The following is a 24,838-nucleotide window of genomic DNA, read 5'->3' on the forward strand; positions in this document are numbered from 1 at the left end:
AGAAAGTAAAAATCTGTATTTTTCTTACAAGAAGTGTTGCAGCGTAAAGCGTCACTTTTCTACTTTTTGTATGACTCAATACTCACTTATGAAAATGTCCAAGTAATTCAATGTACTGAGAGAAAAAAAAAGTGTAATCATACATCATATGGCTGTGGCACAGGTCTGAAAGAAGGAGGTGTTTTCCTGTCTTTTTCAGCCTCTCAACAAAGGGCTTCCAGGAACGACTGGCGCTCCGTGAGTACTAAAGGGATCACTTAGCTGTGACTGGCCATCAAGTGCTGCTCCTCTGTACTCCTGCTTTTTATGGGAGGAGACAGGCAAAGCACACAAAGAGAGCTTTCCCATCAATAACCTAATGGCTTAGTGGCTTGATTCCGCAATGGAAGTCAAATGGGCACCGAGCAGTAATGTATGCATCAGTGAGATTGCATGTCATCGTGGGGATGCAATTTGGTGGCAATTTTCTCAAAAGGTGTAAAAATAAATAAATAAATAAATAAATAAATAAATAAATAAATAAATAGTTAAAAATATATATATATCACATAGTAAGTTTGACTTTTTAAATTGAAAACTAAGTTTAATTTTTTTCAATTGAAATACTAAAAAACTCCATAATACTGTAATTAATTCCGTATCGTATCTTTTTATTCCTTCCTTATAAACTACAGTATGTCTTGTTCATTTAAATTCGATGCATTCCTGCCCCCTGCTGTTTAGGAATGGCGGTGCATACTTTAAGGAAGAAGGGTGTAGATTACAGAGCTCAACACAAGATATCGTTTTTTTTTATATTTGAAATACAAAAACAAGTAACAAACAATCAAACAGTTATTACAAAGCTGAAAAAAGTACACCGACTGTTTTTAGTTTCCAAACATGTTAAACCATGTTAAAACGGTTGTCAGCGAGTTTTAAAACGGAATCAAAACTGCATTTGGGGTTTAAGAAAGGCATTTTGAAAAACTTAGAACACCGCTCCAAAATGTAGTGTCATAAGAACAAAATAGAACAAAACAAAGACTCTTCTGTCAGCCTTATTACTACATTTCTTGCTTCTATGTAGCACCCATCCTCATTTTGAAAAACTTAGAACACAGCTCCAAAATTTAGTCACAAGAACAAAATAGAACAAAACAAAGACTCTTCTGTCAGCCTTATTAATATATTTCTCGCTTCTATGTAGCACCCATTCTCATGTCTGCAAAGTAAAAAAAAAGTCAATTCATTCATTAGAATAAACTCACACAACCATTTCACAGCTAACACTTGAACTCACCATGGACTTCATCTCACGTCCACTTCCGTCCTCAGGCTTGTAACGGCCACTTTTCTTACTGTTCTCAATATATTCCTGCCCAAAAAAGCAGATTTCCATGATATAGTGGGGCTTTGCACAAAAAAGATAAGTGTGAAATCAATACAGTATGTAAGCACTGGTACCATTAAAGTTTTGTCCATGAAGTATTCCCGACCGGCGCTGCCGTCGTTGTACTTGCTGTCGACGGCAAAGCAGAGGAAGAGAACGTCCACCACGTTCTCGAACACCGAGAGGAAACAGTGGGCCACCATGTAGGCGAACACGCAAACGATGATGAGGGGAAGGACCCACACGGTGTACTCGCGCTGGTAGTTCAACGCCAGCACGCCGGCAAATGCCGTGCAGGCCACGATGAGCACCTATCATGCAAAAATTAGTCAGGGTGGAACAACATCAACCCTAAGGGATGTAGAGAACTCATAAAAGTGAGTAGAGGCCTCACATTTTACTTTTTTTTTTTTTATAACAGATCTTTTATTACTTACGAGTCACATGACTGTGGGAAGAAAAATGGCTAAATAAGCCCATTTTCACTTCGGGGTGGCGGCACTGTTGCCGCATATGGTTCCGTGTAGTTATTTTAGGGGATCGTAAATATACACTCTTATACAATCTTACTACATTGCAGCAAGTTGTTGTTACTTTTGTGAAAGATTTACAAAAACATGAGGGGTGTTCATATTTTTGGTGAGATAATATATTTGAGGGCTTAAGTACCTTTCCCAAAAAGAGCACAAAGTCGCCCACGGTGTTGATGGTCGCTACTCGCACGGCATTCTCCACCAGGATGACAAAGGCATCACGAGCTGATGTGCAGAAACTGGTGCTGTTGATGGCTGTGGCTGTGTAAGCATTCTATACAATCACACAAGTCATGAAATCTGAGAATGATCTCACCCGGCCCAAATCCTAAGTGGATCTCACTTACTTGATTCAAGTACGCCAGACACTTCTCCAAACACCATAAGCAGCACACGCATGCTTTTAGCATGCAGCGAGCACACGCATTTTCCTAGAAAGAATATAGTCATCGTCACCAAAGTAACTACATGAGTTTAAAATGTGTTTAACCTTTCCCAGGGAGGCTCACTTTTCCCTTGAGTTGACTGTGGATGTACGTCAGAATGAGACGAGGGATCTTGACTAGAGTGATGATGAAGGAGCCTTTGGCCAGAGTACCAAGATGGTAACGGAAGGTACGAACCGTTGCCGACAGGATGGGAGTAGCCGGCATGTTAGATTTATTCCTGCAGAAGAGCAACTTTGAAAATACGGATGGCACCCAGTAAAAAATATTACAGTGGAATCCATTCAACCAAAATATTTCATGAAAGTAAAACTGGGGAAAAAAAAATAAAGAAAAAAAATGAAAGGATAATCTACAATATTGATGGGGCAATGACTAATTAATTACCTCAATTTCTAATTAAATTTAAATTCATTGAATATGCATGGTTAAAATAGTCCACAATTTCACATAATTATTATTTTTTATAAATATCTATAATTCAAAATTACATTTGCTATAGATGAGCAATCTCACAATGTCCCCAAGAACTTTGTATGATACTGTGTACACTACAATAAAACTCTACCAGACTCCGACTTTTCTTTACCGCGTGAAGTAGTAGGTGACCACAGCACCGGCGATGGTCATCTGCTGAAAGGCGAGGATGAACTCGCTGATCCAAATGAGACCCACTGCGTGATACCAGACTAAGTACTGAGCGGGTCCATTCATGGGATACTCCACCATATTTGTAGAGTTGTTCTTCACCGGGTTTCCTGCGGAGGCAAGAAATGATGCACACGTTGGATTACATCAGTCATCCTTATCATTTTCAATCTGGTTTAACTATGAAAGTACTGTAAGCACATGAATTATGTCGTACAGAGTTGACTCGCACAGTTTAGCGGCTAAACTTTGCTCAGAATAATTATGAGTCAACTGCACCGCCGAAAAGAGAAGTGGGAGACGAGGAGAGAAATGGCTCTTTGACTCTGTCCTCCCACACCACGAGACTGGCACAAGTTTCCGGATGTGGGAGTTAAGTTGCGCTATGAGATCAGGACAAAATGTCACAAAACAAACTTCCTGGAAGTTGGAAATGACCTTACCATCAACTTATTTAGCAACGAAATAAAATGGACCGTAACACATGCAAAATAAATGCTCTTTTATGCTCTGAAACCAGAAGGTCACTGCATTCAACCTGCAAGTCCAAGGAGGAGAAACACGGCCAACCAATAGACCCAGAAGAGCATAAGGCAGAGGAAGGTCCAGAAAGGCTGCAGGACCAGCAGGGGAATGTGTATGAACACTTTTCCAGCCACGTGGAACAGAGAAATGGTGAGGGCCACGCGCTTCCTCAAGAAGACCATGATCAGCAGGAGAACCACCTGGAGGACAGAAAGTGGTTTCCAAAAGCCTTAGATGTTATCTCATGACAACTTTGCATCTTGTGTTCTGAGGCTTTCGGTCTTTGAAACCTTGTGTGTTTGAAAACATCAACAAATGTGTTTCGACATACCGTGAAAACAGTTGCGCAGATGGCATACACGAGGAGCGCCTTGACATTATCGGCCGCCACTTCTTTTCCAAAGACAGAGGCGGTGTTGTTCTTGAGGGCGTTCCTGTGGTCCACATACAGCCACCAGAGGACGCCTGTCGCTCCTGCAAAATAGTTGCACGCCCACTTTTCTATTCCACTGTATTTGAGCCACCTACACTTTTTTTTAATTTTAATAATACAACACGACAGCATGTGATGAGTTACCAATAGTTCCAATGACCACCAGAATAGTGAGAATCCACATCAGCACTTTGGAGATGTAACGGATGACGATCATCATGATCAGAGAAAGAACTGCATCAAACAAAACAAAGGTTTCTGCATAATTCAAATAATGGAAAGCTTGGACACCGTGGACCGGCATGGCTGAACTTGCAAACAGTTGTTTTGAAGAACGGATTATGTTTGTACTCAGTCATGTGTGCATTGTGAGACAAATGAGACTTCACCTAAAGACAGCACACAAAGTCCCACAATGATGTCCTTGCTGGCCATTACTCCAGCGACGACTCGGCGGAAAACATTGTTGTCACTGATGAATGTGAAAAAGGAGAGGGCCAATTCCGCATAGCAGCCGATGTCCGCTGGTATGCATCGGCGGAACAGTGGCACTGATTTACTGAGGCAAAGAAAGGGCGCAATTGAAAAATTGGTGTAAGCAGGCTGATTGAGAGGAAAACTTTTAAACATTCTTTACCTTGCTGGAACTGGGAGCTTGGGACATTTGGTAAATCGATCAGTGTGGCCCGTGTATCTTGCTGGACTGATATCATAGGTGCAGAGCGCAGATCCTTTGAAGAGAAAGATTAATTACGCAATCAAAATGAAATATGGAAATATTTTTCAAGCCTGAAGACAGCATAAATGTAGTTAGCATTATTACGGTCATTTTTGGCTGCACTTGAATTAGAAATTCAAGCGCTATAAATTTTTTATGATCCTTTTCTCACCATTAGTGAGCGCAAACTGCTTTAAATCATTGTAGGTGTTCAGTTCAGCGGCAGGACATTTGGAGACGCACAAAGCCACACTCTTCATCTTCCTGTTTATGATGTCGATGTTGCATGGGTCCAGAAAGAATACATACCTAACAGACACAAACACAATGTCAATGAGATGCTACCTCATCTAGTTTTTGTTTAGTTTCGCATAATACATCAAATAAACACACAGTTGCCCATGGCCATTAGAATTCAAGACTGGACTTTTAGTGAAGCAAGAAAATAAAAAAACGGTGACATTAGCCGCCCCGCTGCACAGTTGTCTCTTTGTACCAGAAAAGGCTGGCTGGAAAATCAAGCATCCATAAAGCATGCGCCATTGTTTGAGTAATACTGGCCATGGAGGGTGAATGCTGCTAGAACTTTTACAGAAATTAAGTGTAAGGCCACAACCTAATTTCTCAGAAGATATAAAAAAAAAACATTCAATATATGTTCTTTCATTCAGATACGTGAGGAATGTAGTAAGCAAGAACACACAAGTAAGCACGATGTCCCGAGGGCTGATTTAAAATCAGGAATGATTCAATATTTTGCCAGACCATTGTTGGAATTCATGCTTATCTAAGCACACAGTGTTGCTTTGAAGTTTTAATATCCACCAGCTAACTTCTTTTCACACTAGCATGACAATTACGAATGTTGAAGAGCGTCATTGTCTTAAAAAACATTCCATTCCATTACTTCCTATAATGGGAGGGGTGGCTATATTTGAACTTCCCAGTGGAAGTTGAGCACCATCCCAGCATGAATAATGTTCAACCTGTTTCAACTGTAGGTGTTATTCGAAGCACTTTCAAGGCTACCTTTGGAGCCCAGAAAAATGATGTTGTGCAGGTTGGGCTTGAAAAATATAGTACAGAGATAGATGTGTGTGTGTGCTGCAAGCGACTCACTTGTTTTCCTGCATGTTCCGGCCGCTAAGCTCAATGCCCTGGATCTTGGTGTTGTTGTGACCACAAACATTGCCGTAGCTGTCATATCCCGATATAAGTCGCGAGGCAGCTCCCGTGGCGATTGTGAAGCCACATATACAAAGCTGCATGACACAAATAATGTAATGTTAACAAAAGGGGATTTTTTCCAGCGTCCTAAGTGTGCCTGCAGGGGAACGTGGATGATTGCAAAGCTATTGTTGTTCATTTATTTGAGTAAATTGTTTCGTCGCACAAACGCTATGATTTGGTCATGTGCAACAATGCTGACCTTTGACCTTTGCTCTTAACTGCATGTCTTATAAAAACGTCAAAGGCAATGACAACAGCAAAAGTGTATGACACTCACCTGTTGCACTGCAAAACTGTTTTAGATTACTACATGATTAAGTGGTCTTGAGTTTCCTCTTGTCTTTCTTAGAATGTTAATGTTGATCGCAATGACATGTATTGTGAGGTCACAACAATATAAACATTGCAAAAATCCAACAAAATCTCTACCAAGCAACTTTTCAATGGTACACTTACCATTCCAAGACAGAAGAGCAGGAAGATGATGAGCCATGGGATATCCGTACAACTGCGATCCTTTAACGGGCTCCAGTCACGTTTACTCTGCCAAGACATGAACAGATAGAAACTTGCGTTTGATTATTTTAGTTTTGGGTGAGCGGGGCAGTGTCAAGCCCAATGGTGGGTTGCACGATCCCGTTGTTGTGGCTGTGCTGGCTAAACAAGCCGCCTTTGTCTGAAAAGTGACGTGAATTGTTACACACACACAACATCAGACGTGCTCTACTGTTCGGATGTTGCGCCTATCGATCGATTCTTTCCATTTTGGCTCAACCTACCTGCGTGCTGCTGCAACATCCCATTGTAGAAAAGAAAAAGACAGCTGTGCGCGTCGAGTGGAAAAATCAAACTTTCGGCGCGCTTTATTTCACTAAAGTTGAGTTGTCCTGTCTCCACAGCTTATTTCTTTCGTTCTTTGCACCAGTTTAAACTGCAGCCATCATTTAGATCACAGTAAAGTTATGGTATTAAGCCACGGACGCCATTTTTCGCTAACTTCCCCCAGGTAAACACGGAAGACAACAAACTTATTTTTGGTGCCTTAAGAAGCTATCGGAAATATCAACGCCCCAACGCGAGAGAGCCCAGACACACCCATATTGTTGCGTTTATTTCCCTTCAATTTATAATCTTTAAACTACATCTAAATTACAGCAATACTATTCATTGCATCTTTAAGTCTTTTATTTGAGAACCATTTTATCCGCAGTGTGAAAGAAAGCTCGCCTTTGTTAAATAATTGAATTTCCCAGTGTTAGTGAACGCAACAAAGACTGATGCTTAATTCAAACCGTGCGTGTGTCTTTGGGAGGTGTTTGCATGAAACAAAACTTAAATTGATATTTATATGCCTTTGCAGCAATTGTCTCTCGTAAAACAGCTTTCAAATGCTCATCAAAATTTTCTTCCAGTAGCTGCCAGTAGGCTACACCGCCGAAAACGGAATGTAGGGGGCCTCAGGTCTGCATGTACTCGCTTTTGCCGTCAATTGAATTAAAAGTAGGAGTGCTGAAGTGGAAGGAAAAAACGTGGTCTTCTAAATAATTAGGGGTAAGTATACTCTATGAAAAGAACTACTCTCCAATACTAATTCCTGAAAAACACGATTTGTATCATTATTTTTTCCCAATCAGAACATAGACTTCAACCAGACAGACATAAAATAGCAACGTACATATTCCCCTATCATTTTAACTCAATGATTAATTAATTCTTTGGAGAGAAAATAATGGAATTGAAATAATTTTCTTTGTTTAAACTCATGCAACAACACAAGAGGGAGAGATCATATTAAAAAAAACTACAATGTGTTGTGATTGTTGATGAGATTTAATTGACTCAATTCAGTCGACTAGAGTTTGTAGACTGAAATGCAGATATTTTAAAGCAGACAGTAGACCTTTTATCTGGTCTCTAACATAAACAGACTGAATGTGAGGGCAGGGGGTTCTGCCTCTTGACCGCGGGTCGCATGAATTGTTTCTGCCGTGCTTCACATAAATTATAGTCACTTTAAAAACGTTGCTTCTGTGTGGGGGCTGTGGAAAATTCTGTGCATGGTCATGAGAATGCCTGGTTCATTGCTAGTGGACACGCTAAATTGGTGAAAAAGAGTCAAGTGACAGCGCTTCAGGCAGAAGTCTCTCTGATAAACCAAAACAAAAAGATCACTCAAGCAAGCATAAAGACCGGTAATGTATATGCGAAATAATAAAAGTACCATAGCTCAATGTAAGAGTGTAAAATAGTGTGTTTTCTTAAAAATAAAATAAAATACTCAAGTCAAATTGGAAAAAACTATGTTTGATTGAAACTACATTGATATGTACAATGTATCCAGAAAGTTACTTAAGTAAATGTAAAACAACAACAAAACAAATGAAAGGTGAATAAATGAATAAATGAATAACAATTTCCATTCAAAACCTGATTTACGGGCTTTGCTTTACTGGTAAAATGTATGTAACCATATCTGCCAAATAGTTAGTGGATTTTATATTGTGTTTCGGGTGTTGTCCAGGCCTACTTAGTAGTTCATTGAATGAATTAGTGAAAAGTCTTGAGGATCACAGTCCATTTACAGGAATTTGAGTTTGGCGTCCCCTACTGCTTGTGCATTGTTATTGCAACTTACCTATTTCTTGATTTGATTAGAGTCAGACAGTGTTTCAACTTAAACTTGCTGATGGAGAACATCGTCCTCATTCTTTGCTGTTGGCTTCCCAGATCCACACTATTTAGTAAGTCAAGGCAAAAGGCTGTCTTTGTTTCCCCTTGCTTTGGAATTCTGAATTCAATTCTCTTGACATCTTAATCGACACACAACTCCCTTTTCATAACATGCCATTTCTAGTTGGGTTGAGTACTTTCCCCCACTTCAAGCAAACGCCTCATCACATGAATGTGGCTTGAATGAATTCATCGCTTCCTAGAAATTAAGGACATTTGATTTTCTCAGAAAGGTCAAGAGTTAACTTTCAGATTGTTTAGTAGCAAATTCAAATTTTAGGGGTGCAATGTCTTTTTGCGGGAGCGGTCTCCACCGTTGCAAGGTTGCAAAGATATTCGCCAGACATTTGCAAACACTTTTTTGTCAGTTCTTAACAAGCAAAAACTGTTTGCAACCGTTAAAACCAGCGAACAGCTCTGTAACCTTTTGCAACCTCGAACGAACCCTGACCAAAACAACAACAACATTGGAACCATACGCAAACACTTACTTTGCCACTCAGTGAGATACGGGCTCATTGTTTAAGCATGGAAGCAATAACATGTGTAAAAATATCTTGTAAGACTCAATCAGCTGAAGAGCATTACGCAAAAGAATGAGAGCAGGTGTTGGGAGGATGCAGTTGGCAACAAAATGCAAACATCACATCATGACGCCACTCATCTCCAGGCTTTTTGAAACTCAAAAGTGACAGCACACAAATGCTTTGGCAACAGTATTGAAGGACAACACATTTTCCTGGATCTCTTCTGGAAGAGTCCAAGCCAGTGCTGCACATGTTTGTCCGACTCCTGGGTGGGTGCGAGAGGGGAAATAGTGAATATATCACATCACTATTCTGGCCCACTGAGCACAAGGATGGATTGGCCCTCAAGGGAATCCATTTGTCACTGAGTCCAAAGAAACAACTCACAGAAAGCCATCTTTGTGATTACAACCAAGATGTAATTGTCTTGAAGCCTTTTGGATGAATGATTTTGTTGTGTTGGAACATTACGCGTGTTTTCAGTTTCGCGATGGGAAGCAGTTGACCTCTTTTTGTGAAAGCAAACATCATCTGTGCACATTCCAAGTTGATTCTCAATTGCTATGATTCACATGTCAGGAAGACAATCAGTATACAAGGCTAAATGTGCATGAGATTTTGTGAAGTATAGAAAATACAGACCAGATTCTAAACAGGGAACATCTTGCCGTAAAACGATTTGCCCTAGATGACACAAATACATCTAACCAAGGAACACACACACACAGAAAAACACATGCCCCCATTAAACAAAAAAAAGATTAGATAGATTTTTTTAGCCTGGAGACTGTTCTGGTCACTACCCTCAATAACTTCTACTTCCTGTTCCCACGGCAAGTTGAACCATAAACTGTGGTCACAGGCCAAAGCCCCCTAGGGTTCCGCCGGCAATGATTTTTCGTCGGCTCATTTGATGCGGCATATACTTTTAAATTTCATATCCTGAGCCGCAAACACCTCGTGGCAGCTTGTCATTTTCTTCCCTCTTGTCCATTAGTCGAGAATTAAGATAGAAGTCCTAACTCACTTCACCAGTTGTTTATTATATTAGGAAATTTGAAAAATTGCTACTCAATTCCCGGCAAGAATACATTTAAAATGACTGCGTCTTGGAGAACGCTTGAGACTCCAGTAGATTGGTTAGGAGGAGAACTGTGTCACCTACTTTTCCCTTAATGGGCAAACCCGCTCCAAAACGATTTTCAATTCCAGTGATTTAGAGTGACGTATTTTTCCAATAATAAACTAAAGTGGTTAGGAATGTGTGGCTGTTTCCTTTGGGGCGTCACTGCTCCACTTAAGACGCTAAAGTGAGGGATTATGGAGTGAATCGCAAATGGGTCATTTTTAAACATTTTTGTGAATAATGTTCCCATGTGCTAATTTAAAAGACGTGTCCAAAAAAAATCATATCAAAATTTGTAATTTTGTAGCTCAGTAAAACACTTCAATACTTCAGCCGCAAATTAGCCTTGAAAGTAAAAAATGCAAAAACAAACCATTACTTTTTCCTAAACAGAATTAGTACAAGAAAAATAACATTAGGTCATCTGAGCGCAGTTCATCATGGCTGTCTTCGTGCGGCTTGTTGCTCCTGACTCACCATTAGCAAACCTCTGGACGCTGGCATGATAGTTCACTGTCATGTTAAGTGCAGAAACCAAAATAGATGGTTGCCTCCTAAACTTGTTGTCATTTTTTTAATGATAGTCAAGTCTCCATTCTTTTAAATACATACTGCTTATCCTGTTGGTGGCCATCGGGACTGCATCCCAACTGCACACTATCCACTGGATTCCACTTCATTTTTCGTGGTCGGTTTTCCATACCCAAATAGTACCACAGGAAACTGTGAAATCCATGTCCCATCAAGCAGGAACGAAGATATTTACTTCTCAGCACGTGTGCGTGGAGACTGAGAGCTGCAGTAAAATGGGCCACTGCAGAAAACTGGAGACCGTAGATTATAATACTCCAATGTCAAGAGCTAACTGCGGTGCCGGTGTTTCTTTTCGTCATCTTTAACTGTGTATATAAGGATGCGATGATGACTAAGCTACTTCACTAATTAGCCACCCAAAGTGATTATGTCACTGTATAGTATTGGGTGCAAGAAATAGTGCCTTATTTTTCCAGTGGGAAAATTATCAACAGCATTTTGAGCAAAGTAGGAAAACAGGGCATTATGGCAAAAGGTGAATCACAGCCACCACTAGTTTCCAGTCAGTGGAAATCATCCCATTCAAATTGCCTGGATGTCACTAATGTGAACTACCACAACCAATGGGCCTCTATCAAAGTAGAAACTAATCCAAAGTAGGGCAGCGACCGATTGATGCTCCACCACACTGTTGCAGTTCACTTCCAACCACGAGACATTTGTTGTCTCACATGTTGTTGGTTGAACACTTGTTTGCAAAATGTCATTGATAGATCACAGTATGACGTGCATGGCTTACCATGCGGCCGTGCAAGGGGGTCTGAATGCTGTAGGGAGGCTTTAGTTTTTTAAATTATAGAGCTAGAGATAGATGTCTACAGGCGGTAATGAGTGGATTGCCTGAGTCACGGTCACTTCAATCGGCAGCCGCATCCACGGCGAAGCCACTGTGGCCAACCAGATCTGTATTTCGTTACACTGCGCTCGGTATAACCGCAGAGTACATCATGTGATATACTACAGAGAATTTTTTGTTGAACTTGGATCTTTTCATTTAAGTACGACCATCTGTGTCCCTTAAGAGTCCAGAGTGACTGTTTCCCAGCAAGACACCCTCAAAAAAAGCTCATCCGTCGCACATCTGGATGACCCGCAGGTTAAAAGGCCGAGATCGGAGGCATAGTCGCATCGCAGGGTGTTCCATTCCGGTTTTCCAGATTTTTGTTTTGCATGATTTTGATGAATGCGGTCACAATTTGGGATGACTGAAATTCAGCAACAAAGCAAATTTTGGAGTGACACAAGTTTGTAGGCAATGGAGTTCAGCTGATTCAGGGTGGGAATGTTGTGCTGCTGTTGCGCCTCGCCGCACAGAGACGGAAAGGCGACACACAATGATTAGCCGGCTTTGTCGGCAGTAAGAATACTATAAGCCACGTTGACACGTCTCTGTCACTAAATACTGGATTGCGATACATAACACGATGATACAACCCCTTTGTGGTGTTTTTCTTTGCACATATTTATCTACGTCAGTAGTTTTTGCAACCCCATTCTGGGAATTTTGAATTCAAATAATCTGAAAACTAGAACAGAAAAAAAGTAGGTTCCATCTGTTTGCACTGATTATTTAATGTTGATCTACGGCGCACTACAGTTATGTGTTGGTGTGTTTTATCAGACATTCTTGTGCAGTTGCAGGACTGCACATTTTGGGTAAGAGTATGCCTTAGATAGAATTGCTGGAGTGAAAAGAGCTTTTTTTTTTTCTGAGCCCAGTGCTCAGGTTCTTATAGGGCAGTCTGTGTATTATTAAACCCATTGGTAGAAGTCTTTTTGCTACGCTGTAAGAAAATGGACAGGTTCACTGAGGCGAGTAAATCACAGTTTTGTAAAAAAAGGACACATGTGAAGATGTTTCCAAAATAGCGAGGAACGTTGTAAAAGTGGCAAAACGTGTGAGTGGAGGTTGAGTTAATATATGCTGTCAGTATGTTGTGCAAGTTATAAACTGGGGGTTGGGGCCGGTAGGATGTGACTCAGACTCCCTGTCAAAATCAGCGGGGAGGAGACCTGATGAGAGAGGGATCGAATGGAGAAGACGAGGGGAGGAGTGGGGGAAGGCAAAGCCGGCCCCTCTTACACCACCCAGCTCTCGGCATTCGGCGTCAGCAAAAACACTAATGTGATCAAGATGGAAGATGTCTTTGGACTTTCCACTGCTTCTGGGCTTTCTGTCCGTCTTTGGGGTGCTCTTCAGCTCGCCGACCGCTGTACGGGGAAGCTACCGATTCCAGTCAGAAACCTCAAGTGAAGACGGCCAACAACTTCTCAGACGGATATGGAATCATATTCCCTGAAGATTGCACTGATTTCACTCAGTGGATGAATGAAAGCGTGAGAGACTTCCACATATTTCTGGCAGACAGCACTCGGGGCAGATCAGAAGCCAATTTGTTGGTTATCACCAGATGTTTTACTGTTGACTTTATGTCTTGATAATCGTATCCTAAAACGCTGTCATCACTTACCACAAGAAGAAGAAAAAGGAGAAGCACACAGGTGACTCTTGGTTGCTGGGCTGAATGACAGATTGGAGGAGTTTTTCAACTTTCATCATTCATAAGATCTGCAGGTTCATGCACAGGACGCAGATGAGAGTTGGCATCAGCCTATGTGACTTCTAGGAAACAAAAGGTAAAAATAGAAACGAAAAAGTGAAACAACTGTTTTGAAGTTGCGTAATTTAAAGCAATCTTTTGACATCATGGGCTTAATCAAAATACACAATTTTATAGCTGTTAATTTTTATTATTTTCTCAAAATGGTAATTCTGTCAAGATGCTAATGGTAATTTGAAAGCATCAGTTTCTTCTGACTGGGTGGGGAAATTGCGAATACATACAAATAAACTGCTTGACTGTCTTCAAGTGTTAAAGAGAAGAAAATTAAACAATTTAAAAGCTGTTTAAATGTTAAATTTGAGTTGTCATCGCTTTCAATGCATAACATTGGTAACAAAACCATATTGGTCTTCTCACGTCCATGTCTTATTCGTCCTTTTCATCCTCAGTCAAAAGCATCCCTATGGAATAGCGCTGGCCACCAATAATGCCAGTTGCTATTCGCAAGAGAAGTTGGGAGGATCATGTGACTCATCCCTCAGGATTACAGTACAGCTATGATGATCTGGATCTGATCTGTTGCCATGGTGTTGACAGCGAGGGGCTTTGGAGGGGTTCAGGGGCTTCCAAGCAAGGTCGATGGACAAGGTGTACCTCCATGCCAGAGGGCTGCCACCAACTGTTCACAGATGAGCTGACTCCGAGTCCAGATGTGACCACCTCTGGAGTACATGAGATCCAGTCGGAGGATGTGAAGCTGACAGACAATGTTAAAGCTCCGCTTGAGATGAAGTTCATTTGCAGCCTCCACAAATGTTTGGATGGGGCTGTTCAATTTAACTGCGTTTCCCAGAGTGACAAAATCGGCGCTATGATTTTATGCGCAACGGACAAGAGTGCTCAAGAAGCTGTCGATGGTAAAGACAAAGTCGGCACAGAGAATGACGATGATGTCTTTAAAAACTCACATATCTGTCGTAATGAGCAACAATGCATCTCTATTTCTTCAAACAATGGGCCTCCACTGTTGCAATCTGCTGCTGGACAGCCTGGCAAGCCTCCAAATTGTTCGCAAACAAAGGAGGGACATACAGATAGTGACAGCAGACCTCCTGAAATCTCAGAGGCCACACCAAAGTCGCGCTCTGCTACTCAACACGAACCTCGGAATGACCTCCCAGATGTTGAGGAAGTGATTTCCATCCCTGGCCATGCTGGCGCAAAGATAACCTTGGATGTCGGTGTGCTCAGTTCACTCAATAAAATGGATAGTCTGCTTGTGATGTCATTGGCTAACAAAGCTGTGGAGCCGCTTGTGACCTCAGCGGGAGAAGGAAAATATGACAAAGGAGCAATTGAACCCTGGACCACAGATTCATCTGACAAACTGCTTGGATTAAATAACCCAGAGACTCTAAATGAGAAATCAGGACATGAGCTCCTTTCCAGAGACATTCAAGAAGGAAAGCAAGATCCTGCTGGAGCATGGGATACGGCCCCCGGTTGTGAAATGCCCGCTCAGACGCTGTCGGAGCAGCATGATTCCGAAACAAGAGCAATGAAAATGTCTCAGGGGGAGGAAAGAAGCGATCCAGAACGCTGTGAAAAAATTGTAGATGTCAGTTTAGGACCTATCACATCAGCTGATATTTGTGCCGAAGTTCACTGTTGCTTGGCCAACAGTAAAGTGCCGTGTGAGCAAGAAGAATCGCGCAAGTCGGAGGAAGACCAGACACAGAAAATCATTATTCAAGAAGCCGAGCCCATTTTGACGATGACCACTGCAAGTCAGCCAAAGAAAGACTTTGATGAATGTTCCTTATCATTGGAAACGATCCCAGAGGTGAACCAGGTTGAAGCAGCGGGGAGCCGTGCACCTGCTCCAAAGAATCTCACCGGAACTATTCACTGCCAGAAAGATGATGAAAATGCAGCAAGAGAAAAACACCCCCAAAAGCTGCTTCCACTCTTAGCAGAGGTCAACAATGTGATCTCGCCGGAGGGACTCCATGGCAACGAAGCCTCTGGTCGCCTCAATGAGTCACCTGGCTCTGAGATGGCAGATGGTGAACGCCACACGCAATCGGCCGACTCTAGGACGGAGCAAACAGACAACGCCGTGCAGGAGGATATTCCCTGTGACATATCTCCTGTCAATCCGGCTTTTGATGGAATGCGTCAGTCCGGAATTCAGAAGGAGGAGGAGGGAGTGAAAGTGCGCATTAAGAAGGTAAGGATGAAGATATTGATTGAGGTATTTTAACTTTGTGAGACGGTTATTGGGTGTTAGTGGTTTACTGATTACTGTGCCACACTTTTTTTTTTCTAAACTAACATACACAGCCTATGAATCATTTTTGTCCCACACTTGGCCGACTTCTCGGAAAACAATGACTTCACTCTCACATGTGTAAAATATTTGTGTGTGTGTGTTTGTGTGTGTGTGTTTTGTGGCGCTGATATGTGAACTGTTTGTCTTTCTTAACAACTCATTTCAAAATAAAGTCCTATGATTGTGTGCAGACTATTAACACAGATTTGAATGCGCAACTTCTTGCCAGGATAAAAGGTTTGAGATTCTAGCATAATTGCACACGAGGCTATTTACACTTTCTGGTCTGCTTAGTGAGCACAGTAAAGTGCTCCAAATGGATTTAGGCTCACTGTTACAAAGAAAAAGGCTAAAGACTGTTTATTAATTTGGTAGTTGTAATTGAAACAATTCAAAAGCAGTTAAAAGTTGGCAGCAAGCCCAAAATAATTAATGACTGCTCAAGAAGCACATTTCAGCATGACTGATTTTGTAATTTTTTTAAGGTAGTTATGAAAATCCCTTCATTATCCATCACAATTTGTTTTTCTTTAACAGGGCAAGCATATTTATTACCTATAAATCCAAGAGGTTATCTTTTAATCTGAATGGGTTTTTCCTTTTGTTTGCATGTAATTTCCTGTCTAAAAAAGGTATTTCTCAAAAATGCCCCACTGAGTTTTGGTGAGAGTTTTCAGACTGTAAGCATGATGATTATTATTAAACATTAAAAAGCAAATCAAAGTTTTTAATTCAACCTACTTTGTGTAGATGTGAAGCTGTAATGTGAAACCAACTTCAGTCAGCTCTGAACGAGAATTATTTATATTGTACTTCTTTTCAACACAGACAAACTATATGTTTTATGTTCTAGTATTATGCAATAGAAAGATGCAAAATCGAGAATTTCCAAACAAAATGTCAAGTACATTAAAATTATAAAAAGAATGAAAATAGGGGATGCGTGTTATTCATCACAAAGACAGTCTCAGCATCTTTTGCCACTTCTTTTGTCACCACCCTGCCAAAAGATATATATTTAGCACATACAGACTAAAAAAATGTAGCCATTGTAAGAATCTACAACTGGACAAAATCGTGAAGCGACTGCCTTACTGAAGGAGTTTGACAATATGATTTTGGTGGCCTGCCAACGTCAGGTTGGTTTTATGGTCATTGTTTATATAATTTGTTACATTGTGTCACTGTGCTTTTATTATATGTTTTTAGTGAAGTACTTATTATAGTCCGCACTGGAAATGTTTTAATGCCATACTGGCAACCGCAGTTTTGTTTGCCTTGAGTCACAAACCTGGAATAGGCTATGATGCTCACTCGGTGAGTGACCCATGTGAACAGTGAGAGTCGCCTACTTGACATTATGGTTGTGTGGATTCTTAAAAGAATGTGTACACTGTGCAGACATTACTTCAGACATTTGAATGAATCAACAATTGGGCTCTTCGTAGAACATCCGGCTTTACTCTTACACACCAGCAGGGATGACGTCAATCCTCCAAGAAGTCGACATCACAGGTTTTGGTGGGGCCTTGCTAAATTAGGTCTGCATCAATATCGTAGGCATCCTTAAAATATTGCATTTGAAGAGCAAAGATTATGACTTGTGGAACTCTTTAGGAGGTGTGTAACCACAAAAATATAAGACAATTCATTCATGAGCAGAGGCAATTGTTTTACCATTTGGTAATTTCAGCCACAAAGTTTTTCACCATTTTATATGAAAATAGATATTATTACTGTCAAAAAGAGGAAGTATTTGGTCCAAAAGATGCAAAAAGATTTTGAAATACTTGTACTAAGTTCATTTTGTTTTTCCTTATTTAATCACTTCACTGGTTTCTTTTATATCAAACAATTTGTTTGATATAAAAGAAACCAGTGAAGTGATTTTGAAATAATATATGGATTAAACAGCTGGATCTTATGATAGATGATGATGTACAATTCTGGACAAGACGTTCAATTCATGATGACGTCCCACGAGGTGCATGTTGTTGTGGATCGAATTAGTAAAACCAAACCCATCTGGTGTGCGTAATGACTTTAGATTAACTTGATATTGGGCTTTGTTACTGTGTTTATTTGTTTTAGCAACAAGGATTTATCTTGACCTCAGGGCCAATCTGGCTCAATAGTCTATCTGGCAACAGACGACTTGGCTGTAAAAGAGCTTTCTCTCTCTCTCTCTACATCTGTCTGTCTCAATTTCTGTTCTCATTTCACAAGAAAGCACTCACCTTTGTGTGAGTGCACCGCTGTAGCCCATTGTAGATTTGGCAAACTCTCTTTTGCAAACAATTTCATTTTAAGAAAGGAACAGCAACTACGGGGTGTAAGGAATTAAAATAAATAAATAAAATCAAAGCAAAGAAAGGGGAGGGAAGTCTCCAGCAGTTTAGTGTGGGAACTGTCTTGCATTAAAAAAAACAGGAAGTGGAGAGGAATGTAATGGGATGAGAGAAAAAGAGCACCCAAACCACCAGAACACCCCATAAAAAGACACAGACTTGCTCTACACTTGTTTTTCCACTTTGCTGTTTTGCGGTTGCTGTTGTTGCTGTCCCTCACCAGATGCGTTTGTTCATTCAGCGAGGCCTCGTGAAGATGTCATTGTTTTACCATGACAGTGTGTCTTTGTGATACTCTGCTAAAGAGGCAGAACATGGCAATGTGCGCCGCTACCAGCCTGGAATGTCAGTGAATGCACAAATGTGAGAGATTTTGTCAAGACACACGAGCCGCAATCTAACTGGAGCACAATTTGGTTGGCCACTCGGGCATTCGCTCAGACAGAAGTCATGAAGACAATAATGTCAAATATTGGTCAAGCTCAATCCACCATAGGATGGCATCAATTCCAGATTTTCTTAAATGAAAATGAAAAGTTCCTTGGCACCAAAACAATACTTTTAAATCCCACAAGGCATTAATTGTCCTGAGTACAAAACCAGCAAATACTAGGTGTATTTTTGGGCAAACTAACAGAGAATGGGTCCAGCCCCTAACCCCCCAAAAAGTGAATTTGTGGCAAGCGAATTGTGAATAATAGAGTTCTGAGAAAGATAGGGATGTTTCCTTGACAACTTATTGTGTCACATTCCATCGATAAGTCACAAACACACCAAATCTGAATGTGATTACTTTCCTCCGTCCACACCCATCGAACCGCATTCGAACATGTTTTCGATTTGTATTTCTTCGCCTACATAATTCAATGTGATTTCCTAGGAGCAGAGGGAGCCTAGTCTTACGTTCACATGTTGCCATGCCTCCGTACCTTTGCAGGAACATAGAGTGCCTCACTGTCCTATGAGCTCACCCTCATTACGCTTTTTAACGAGTTGTGTTTACGGCGATTGTAACAAGGTTTGTATGGTTCCAGCCTTGTGATGTCATTGGTTTGTTTTTGTGTGGAAGGAGGCTCAGGCTGTTGGTCCCACTTATTGCTGGAGACAATCAAAAAGAAATGAAAGCACGTCTGCCTTGTAAAGTGGGGCTTGCCTTACTAGAAGAACACCACCTGGGGTCACTGTGAGGCTTTTAGTCACTGTTGAAGAAGTGAGCTGTGCAGGTTTATTAGGTACAACAGCTGCGGTTGTTGTCTCTTGGCCCACTATGCAATGACACAGTTTGCTATCCATCCATTTTCTGAACCGCTTCAAGTCATTAAGGTCAAGTAATCACAAGGAAAAACACTCCAGGCTATAAGTTACATTACCTTAACTTCAGCTGAGTAATCGTCAAGTGAAAAATGCTCTTAATTTGAAAGTTTATGTCAAACAACTATCTGCCATATTGTAGCCCTTCACTGCTGCTTTTGTTTATTTGTCTGAAATGGGTTTTAGACAATATGTCAATGCTTATTTTTCCCGCATATATATTCAAAGATATTCAAAATAATTCAGTTGAAGTTATTATTATTTTTACACTTTTATAGGACTCATGCAGAATACAAGATGAAAATACAATGTGGTTATCTACATCGATAGACTTTTTGTTTTGTTACTTATATTTCCTTTGGAAAAATGTCCTTTCAGCGAGACCATGCTCGTCTGGACTCGATGGTGCTGCTAATGATGAAGCTGGACCAGTTGGATCAGGAAATTGAAAATGCCTTGAGTGCCAACTCTTCCATAGGCAGCACCCCCACCCTCCCTCGGAGACGACAACTGGTACGAATTCTAATGCAATCTACGTATACTTGAATAAATGCAAGGGAAAACACAGACATTGTATACTTTCTTTTTGCAGGACTTTGATTTGGAATCTTCATATATTTATGGTCATGCTACACCAGCTAAAGGCACCCCAACAACCCTTGGAGCAAAGCCTAAGAGTGGGGTAAGTTGTCTTATCCTTGTATAAGTCTGTAATTGAAAGTATGCATGTAATATTGATTTCACAGTGCAGGATGTTTTTATGTTTCATCGTTTGTACTGTTCTGCACAGCACTTTAAGTAGTGAAACAGATTCATTGTGTAATGGTTTGGATAAAAAGAGCAAACAGACTCTTTGTATTCATACACTTACTTGGAGTGAACCTTCCAATTGTAAGAATCTGCCGGCAACACTTAAAGCTCAGCCAAGCAGATGTTAAAACTCTATAATTAGCCGCTTCCAGAGATCTAGACCCATTCGCCCCAACAAAAAGGGTCAAGGGGTGCCCGAGAGTTGAGACACCAGGAAAGGGGAGTCACGAGGGGTGCGCTTTGTGTGAGACACCCCTCCTCAAACCCTTTTGCTTGCTCACTTAATGACATTGTCAGCTTTACAAAGAAAAGTGGACACAAAGCTAATCATTTTCGAATATATTTGGAAGGAATGATGCTTGTTTCTATTCTCATGTCCAAGGTGTTTCTGTTGGGGAAAACAATGGCTTTATCAAATTCCACCATTATCTGTTGTGATTCCATGCTCACGTAGTCACGTCAAGTTTGCGAAGAGTGTAGGCTAATTTTAGACAAGGTATGCAACATACACATGACCTTTGGTGTTCTATAGATGTGGGCAACACTTCCCATAACCTCTTTTCTTAAAGTCATCCTAATATACTTGGATAAAAATTGCTTTTACAATAAGATGTTTTTTTAAAATCATAATCTTACAGGAATAAAGATATGAGGACTGTAAGGAATTTTGCCTCCCAAAAAAATAAAATAAATAAAGGTGAGAAAATAACTTAGAAACACCAGGTGGCTGCTCACACGTTTCAGGTCCAGTCGGCCTTTCACAAAACAACCTTTATTCTGCGATCAGAATTCAGACAAACAGCACTTGAACTTCAGTTCATGTTGGCACCTAAGGCATTTTTTCCAAAGTCTTATGCCAGATTTTGTAGAATCTTCTGGGGAAAAATATGTGTGTATGATTTATAGTTTGGCCATTGGAACCAGGGTGAATTTGCATTAGCATTCCTTCCATCCCGTGCTGGGATAACTGGTGTTTGTGCTATTACTGTCCCCCTTGCACCCACTGGCACATTCTGTAACACTTGGGTGTGATTGTACCTAGTACATACTTGCGCCATTCTGTCTTTTATGTAACCATGATAAGTGAGGAGTTGGTATGTGGCTGTAGATGTTTTTGATGAGTGAGCATTCACTGAGCAAGCTCTATATCACTTAGCGTATATACCGCTGTGGGTTGAAGGGAACAGTTTATCAGCCTCTTGCCAGCATGCCTATTGTTAGCCTTAAGCAGGTGGCTGTTTTCCTTGTATCAAATTTGTGTCTAATCTCGAGCGGATGTTGTGTCACAGCAGGTGTTATACTCTCAGTGTGTAACTGCTATTCTTTGACCTGAGTGTTTTTGTTGGCAAGATTCTTTTATTTATTTAGTGCAGCAGGTGTCTCATAGTGTTGTTTGACTCGTATTAATGTCTTGCAACAGGTGTTTTTTCCATAAACCACATTTCTGTTAATGGTCTTGAAATATCGACGTGTGAGAGATCATTTTGAATTATCCTTATATATCATTTTTTTCACGGGCCACATTGTAGTCATAGCTTCTTTTGGAGGGCCATTATGACTGTCAACCCAAATAAATGTATGAGCACCTCATATTGTCGCACCATCTCACGTTGTCAAGATTAATTCATAACACAACTAAAGACCTCCCACTTAAACATCTAACCATGTACACATGATCACCAAGCCGACCAAAGATTGATAATCTTGCACAATTTCAAATTATCACTTGTTTTGTGTATGGATTCTGAAACTGTATCATAACCGGATGTCATATTGATACCAGCAATATTACCGTACATGGCTTCAATTATGTAATCTGCAATGACAAATGCAATTTATATGTGGTGTAAGAGCCATTTGTTTTGAGCCTCTATTTTTAGGGGTCAGTGGCTGTAGAGGATATGCCAAGCCACAGAGGCGGGTGGAGGCTGCTGACCCCTGACCACCTTCCTCTCAAAGTTACAGTCGGAAACAACAGATCAGTCACCTTAAGTGCCGAGCTTTCTCACCAGTACAACATATGCGGTATCCCTTCAAGAGATGTACCACTAAACTGGCTGTCAAATTCAGCAAAGAGGTGTTTAAACCAGCATTCTTACAGATACTGTGGTGACAGTTACTAATCTATATCAAGCCTCATCCAAACATTCCATTACAGTGAAACTTTTGACCTCTCGCAGGGATTTTTTTCTAAAACCCGCCAGACAGAGATGCAGCCAAAACCGACTGAAATGTTGCACACAAGTTTTCATGAGTGGCCCACCAAAGATTGAAAACAAGCAAAAATACTAAATAAGTTATTGCGATATGTTTGACAACAAACATATATGTTTGAAAACAATTTCATTGAAAGCCGCTGCCATTATGAGAAAATAATGAAACAAAATGTGTGCATGAAGGTGCTTTGTTTGAATGTCACTGCTGAGTAAATATTTTTTATAATTTTTTTTTGAATAATGAATATTTGAGCAGCTTTTCTGTCTCATCGCATCGATAAATGTGAGACCTTTACTTGGTAATTTTTTGTTTCACAGTAGTGTGTGGCAGGCATTAGACAATGCTATTTTAAATGTGACTTTTGTCATCTGTCGGTAGGGTTGTCAGAATTTAACGGTGAAATCCGAATCTCCCAAGTATCCGTTCTAGACTTTTATGTCTTTTGGTGGAACCATTTGTTGGAGATATTTTTATTCTAGTTTGATGAGTACCTTCCTTCTTGTCAGTAGGTTATGTATGTGCATGGCTCTTTATCTGTCTGTAGTTAGTGGACAATAGAAGAGTTGTGGTTTGCGTGCTAAGGTCGCAAGCAGATCTCTGCTCTGTCCTTCCTCTGTGTTCCGGTTTGGTTGCCTCTCAGTCCCCAAACATCCTTTATTCCCGACAGCCCCTCCTCAAGGTCCTGTGAAATGCTTAACTTTGCTGCCTTTCCTTTAACTCTTCATGGCCACTATGCCTCATGACTGTTGTCAGTCAACAATCAATGCAAAAGCTCTGTGATGGTAACGTTAGCATTTACTTTGCTTGGGATGAATCCAACCACTGCTTGGCCAAGAACTGAATTCCAATGGTTACTCTGGCCACGACAGACACTTTGTATGGTGTCACTGTCCCCAAAGTCACTCACACTCGATTTAGCGGAGCTGTAATAAGAAGACAGATACAGACCTTAAAAAAAATCACAAAAAGCATAAAAAAGTTGTGATACAGGATATGGAAATTGAACTTCTCAACTCCCTAAAGGAAATCATGTTTTTTCGTTTATTTCAAGACGAGCACTTCAGGAACGAAAAGAAAGCAGACTGTGTACTATTAGTAGATTAAAAGTTAGGTTTAATCAAATCGATCTTTGCCTTTGACGCTCACGTTGATAAATTGGGCATTCCACTCGTGTTTTGATAATACAGCCACAGAAACATCTTTTTAAATGGATCCCTCTAACAGTGTCAAAATTAGTTTTTATATTTAAAGACAGAATTTTGAACACAGCTGTCGCTTCACCTATAGTGAGTGCACTTGCACGCACTTAGCAGTGCACTTTAAATTTTCCCAAATACACCAAATTATACTGCCAAAATAGTCCATAGTGTGCCAAAATATTTCAAATACGAACTCTCCCTTTCAGCATCTTTGAGGCGGGCAAATATCCAAGTGTGCTTACTGGCCACTTAGCACGTCTTTTATGGAATGGTGATTAAATCACATGCCAAGTATGCTATATTGACTTAGTGTTTTTACAATAAATCATGTGTCAGCCTATGTAAAGACATCACTCAGCTGTTTTGTCACTAACAACCACAAATTGATAGTGTTGGCTCGCTGTGAGTCATTGAATCGAACCCCACATTTGTTTCATAACTGAGACTGTAAAAAAGTAAATGGAATGGTTACACAGTGATGTACATGTTGACAGTAAATGTTATGGATGACTCTAAAAAGAAGGCATCTGGAAACCCCCCTGCAGCCTGCAGAAAATAAACCGCAATAAATCCAAGAAGTGACAAATAAGATCGCACGCACAAACAAACACACACTTTCTGGTTTCTGTGTTTCGTGGAGACCTTTGTGCTTCGGTACTCTGTTTCAACGCTGCTTTGATATGATCAATGACATCACAAAATACGTCTAAAAGTGTTTTGAGTGTGGTCATGGAATAATGTAAATATTTTCAAGGCACCACTGTCGTTGCTTGAAAAATTTGAATGCACATGCACACACAAATACACACACACACTTACACACATTACTGTATGCTATAAATGCTGAAACACGCACTAAGGAATGCATTAAATAATTTTAAAATTAAGACAAAGTTTGAACAATCGCTGCAGTTAATTATCGGCTGGCCTATATGCCTTAAATGCATTGCTGGAGTCAATGAATAGTCTTCATTCTTAGGTTACAACAGCAACAACAACTTAAGTAAATGCAATAAAGTTTGGACTCAGCTATGTCTAGTCTTCCTCCAAAGTCAATAAGCTGCTGTGGTGCCACCGTCGTCTCCCTAAATGTAATCTCTCTTTGTGTTGTTAACCATCTCTGTTTTCTCCTAATAAAGCCTGTGGCTAATCGACAATCAGGCATTTTTACTGCA

At 40.5% G+C, this 24,838-nt stretch overlaps 2 protein-coding genes across 3 annotated transcripts in view; one reads left to right on the plus strand and one right to left on the minus strand.

Moving 5' to 3' along the window:
• Positions 1-780: 780 nt before the first annotated feature.
• On the minus strand, positions 781-6,937 carry slc44a1a (solute carrier family 44 member 1a). Its single transcript, XM_088374689.1, has 16 exons — positions 6,685-6,937; positions 6,362-6,448; positions 5,795-5,937; positions 4,848-4,984; positions 4,595-4,688; positions 4,347-4,516; positions 4,102-4,191; positions 3,856-3,998; positions 3,538-3,724; positions 2,941-3,109; positions 2,415-2,571; positions 2,253-2,336; positions 2,042-2,179; positions 1,447-1,683; positions 1,283-1,357; positions 781-1,204 (listed from the first exon to the last, which is right to left on the minus strand). The coding sequence occupies exons 1-16, from the start codon at positions 6,706-6,708 to the stop codon at positions 1,199-1,201; spliced, it is 1,941 nt and encodes a 646-aa protein (XP_088230815.1). The 5' UTR covers positions 6,709-6,937; the 3' UTR covers positions 781-1,198.
• Positions 6,938-7,191: 254 nt separating this feature from the next.
• dlc1 (DLC1 Rho GTPase activating protein) overlaps positions 7,192-24,838 on the plus strand; it is a 66,239-nt gene continuing 48,592 nt past the window's right edge. Inside the window, exons 1-4 of one of the 2 annotated variants that reach the window (XM_088374688.1) lie at positions 7,192-7,456; positions 13,896-15,676; positions 19,816-19,950; positions 20,030-20,119. In XM_088374688.1, the coding sequence (XP_088230814.1) occupies positions 13,934-15,676; positions 19,816-19,950; positions 20,030-20,119 (1,968 nt within the window). In that variant the 5' untranslated portion in view covers positions 7,192-7,456; positions 13,896-13,933. Of the gene's footprint in view, positions 7,457-12,988; positions 13,520-13,895; positions 15,677-19,815; positions 19,951-20,029; positions 20,120-24,838 lie in introns of those variants that run through there. The other variant, XM_088374687.1, reaches the window with a different exon arrangement.

This window comes from Syngnathus floridae, chromosome 4 (assembly GCF_059516105.1).
Source record: "Syngnathus floridae isolate MCC-2025c chromosome 4, RoL_Sflo_1.0, whole genome shotgun sequence".
Taxonomy (NCBI): domain Eukaryota; kingdom Metazoa; phylum Chordata; class Actinopteri; order Syngnathiformes; family Syngnathidae; genus Syngnathus; species Syngnathus floridae.

Excerpts from the sequence above, each read along its gene's own strand:
- slc44a1a (XM_088374689.1), bottom strand. The coding sequence starts at position 6,708 with ATGGGATGTTGCAGCAGCACGCAG. Across the intron at positions 5,938-6,361 it reads TGCTCTTCTGTCTTGGAATG|CTTTGTATATGTGGCTTCAC; the intron begins GTAAGTGTACCA and ends TGTGTCATGCAG. Across the intron at positions 2,337-2,414 it reads ACAGTCAACTCAAGGGAAAA|GAAAATGCGTGTGCTCGCTG; the intron begins GTGAGCCTCCCT and ends TATTCTTTCTAG.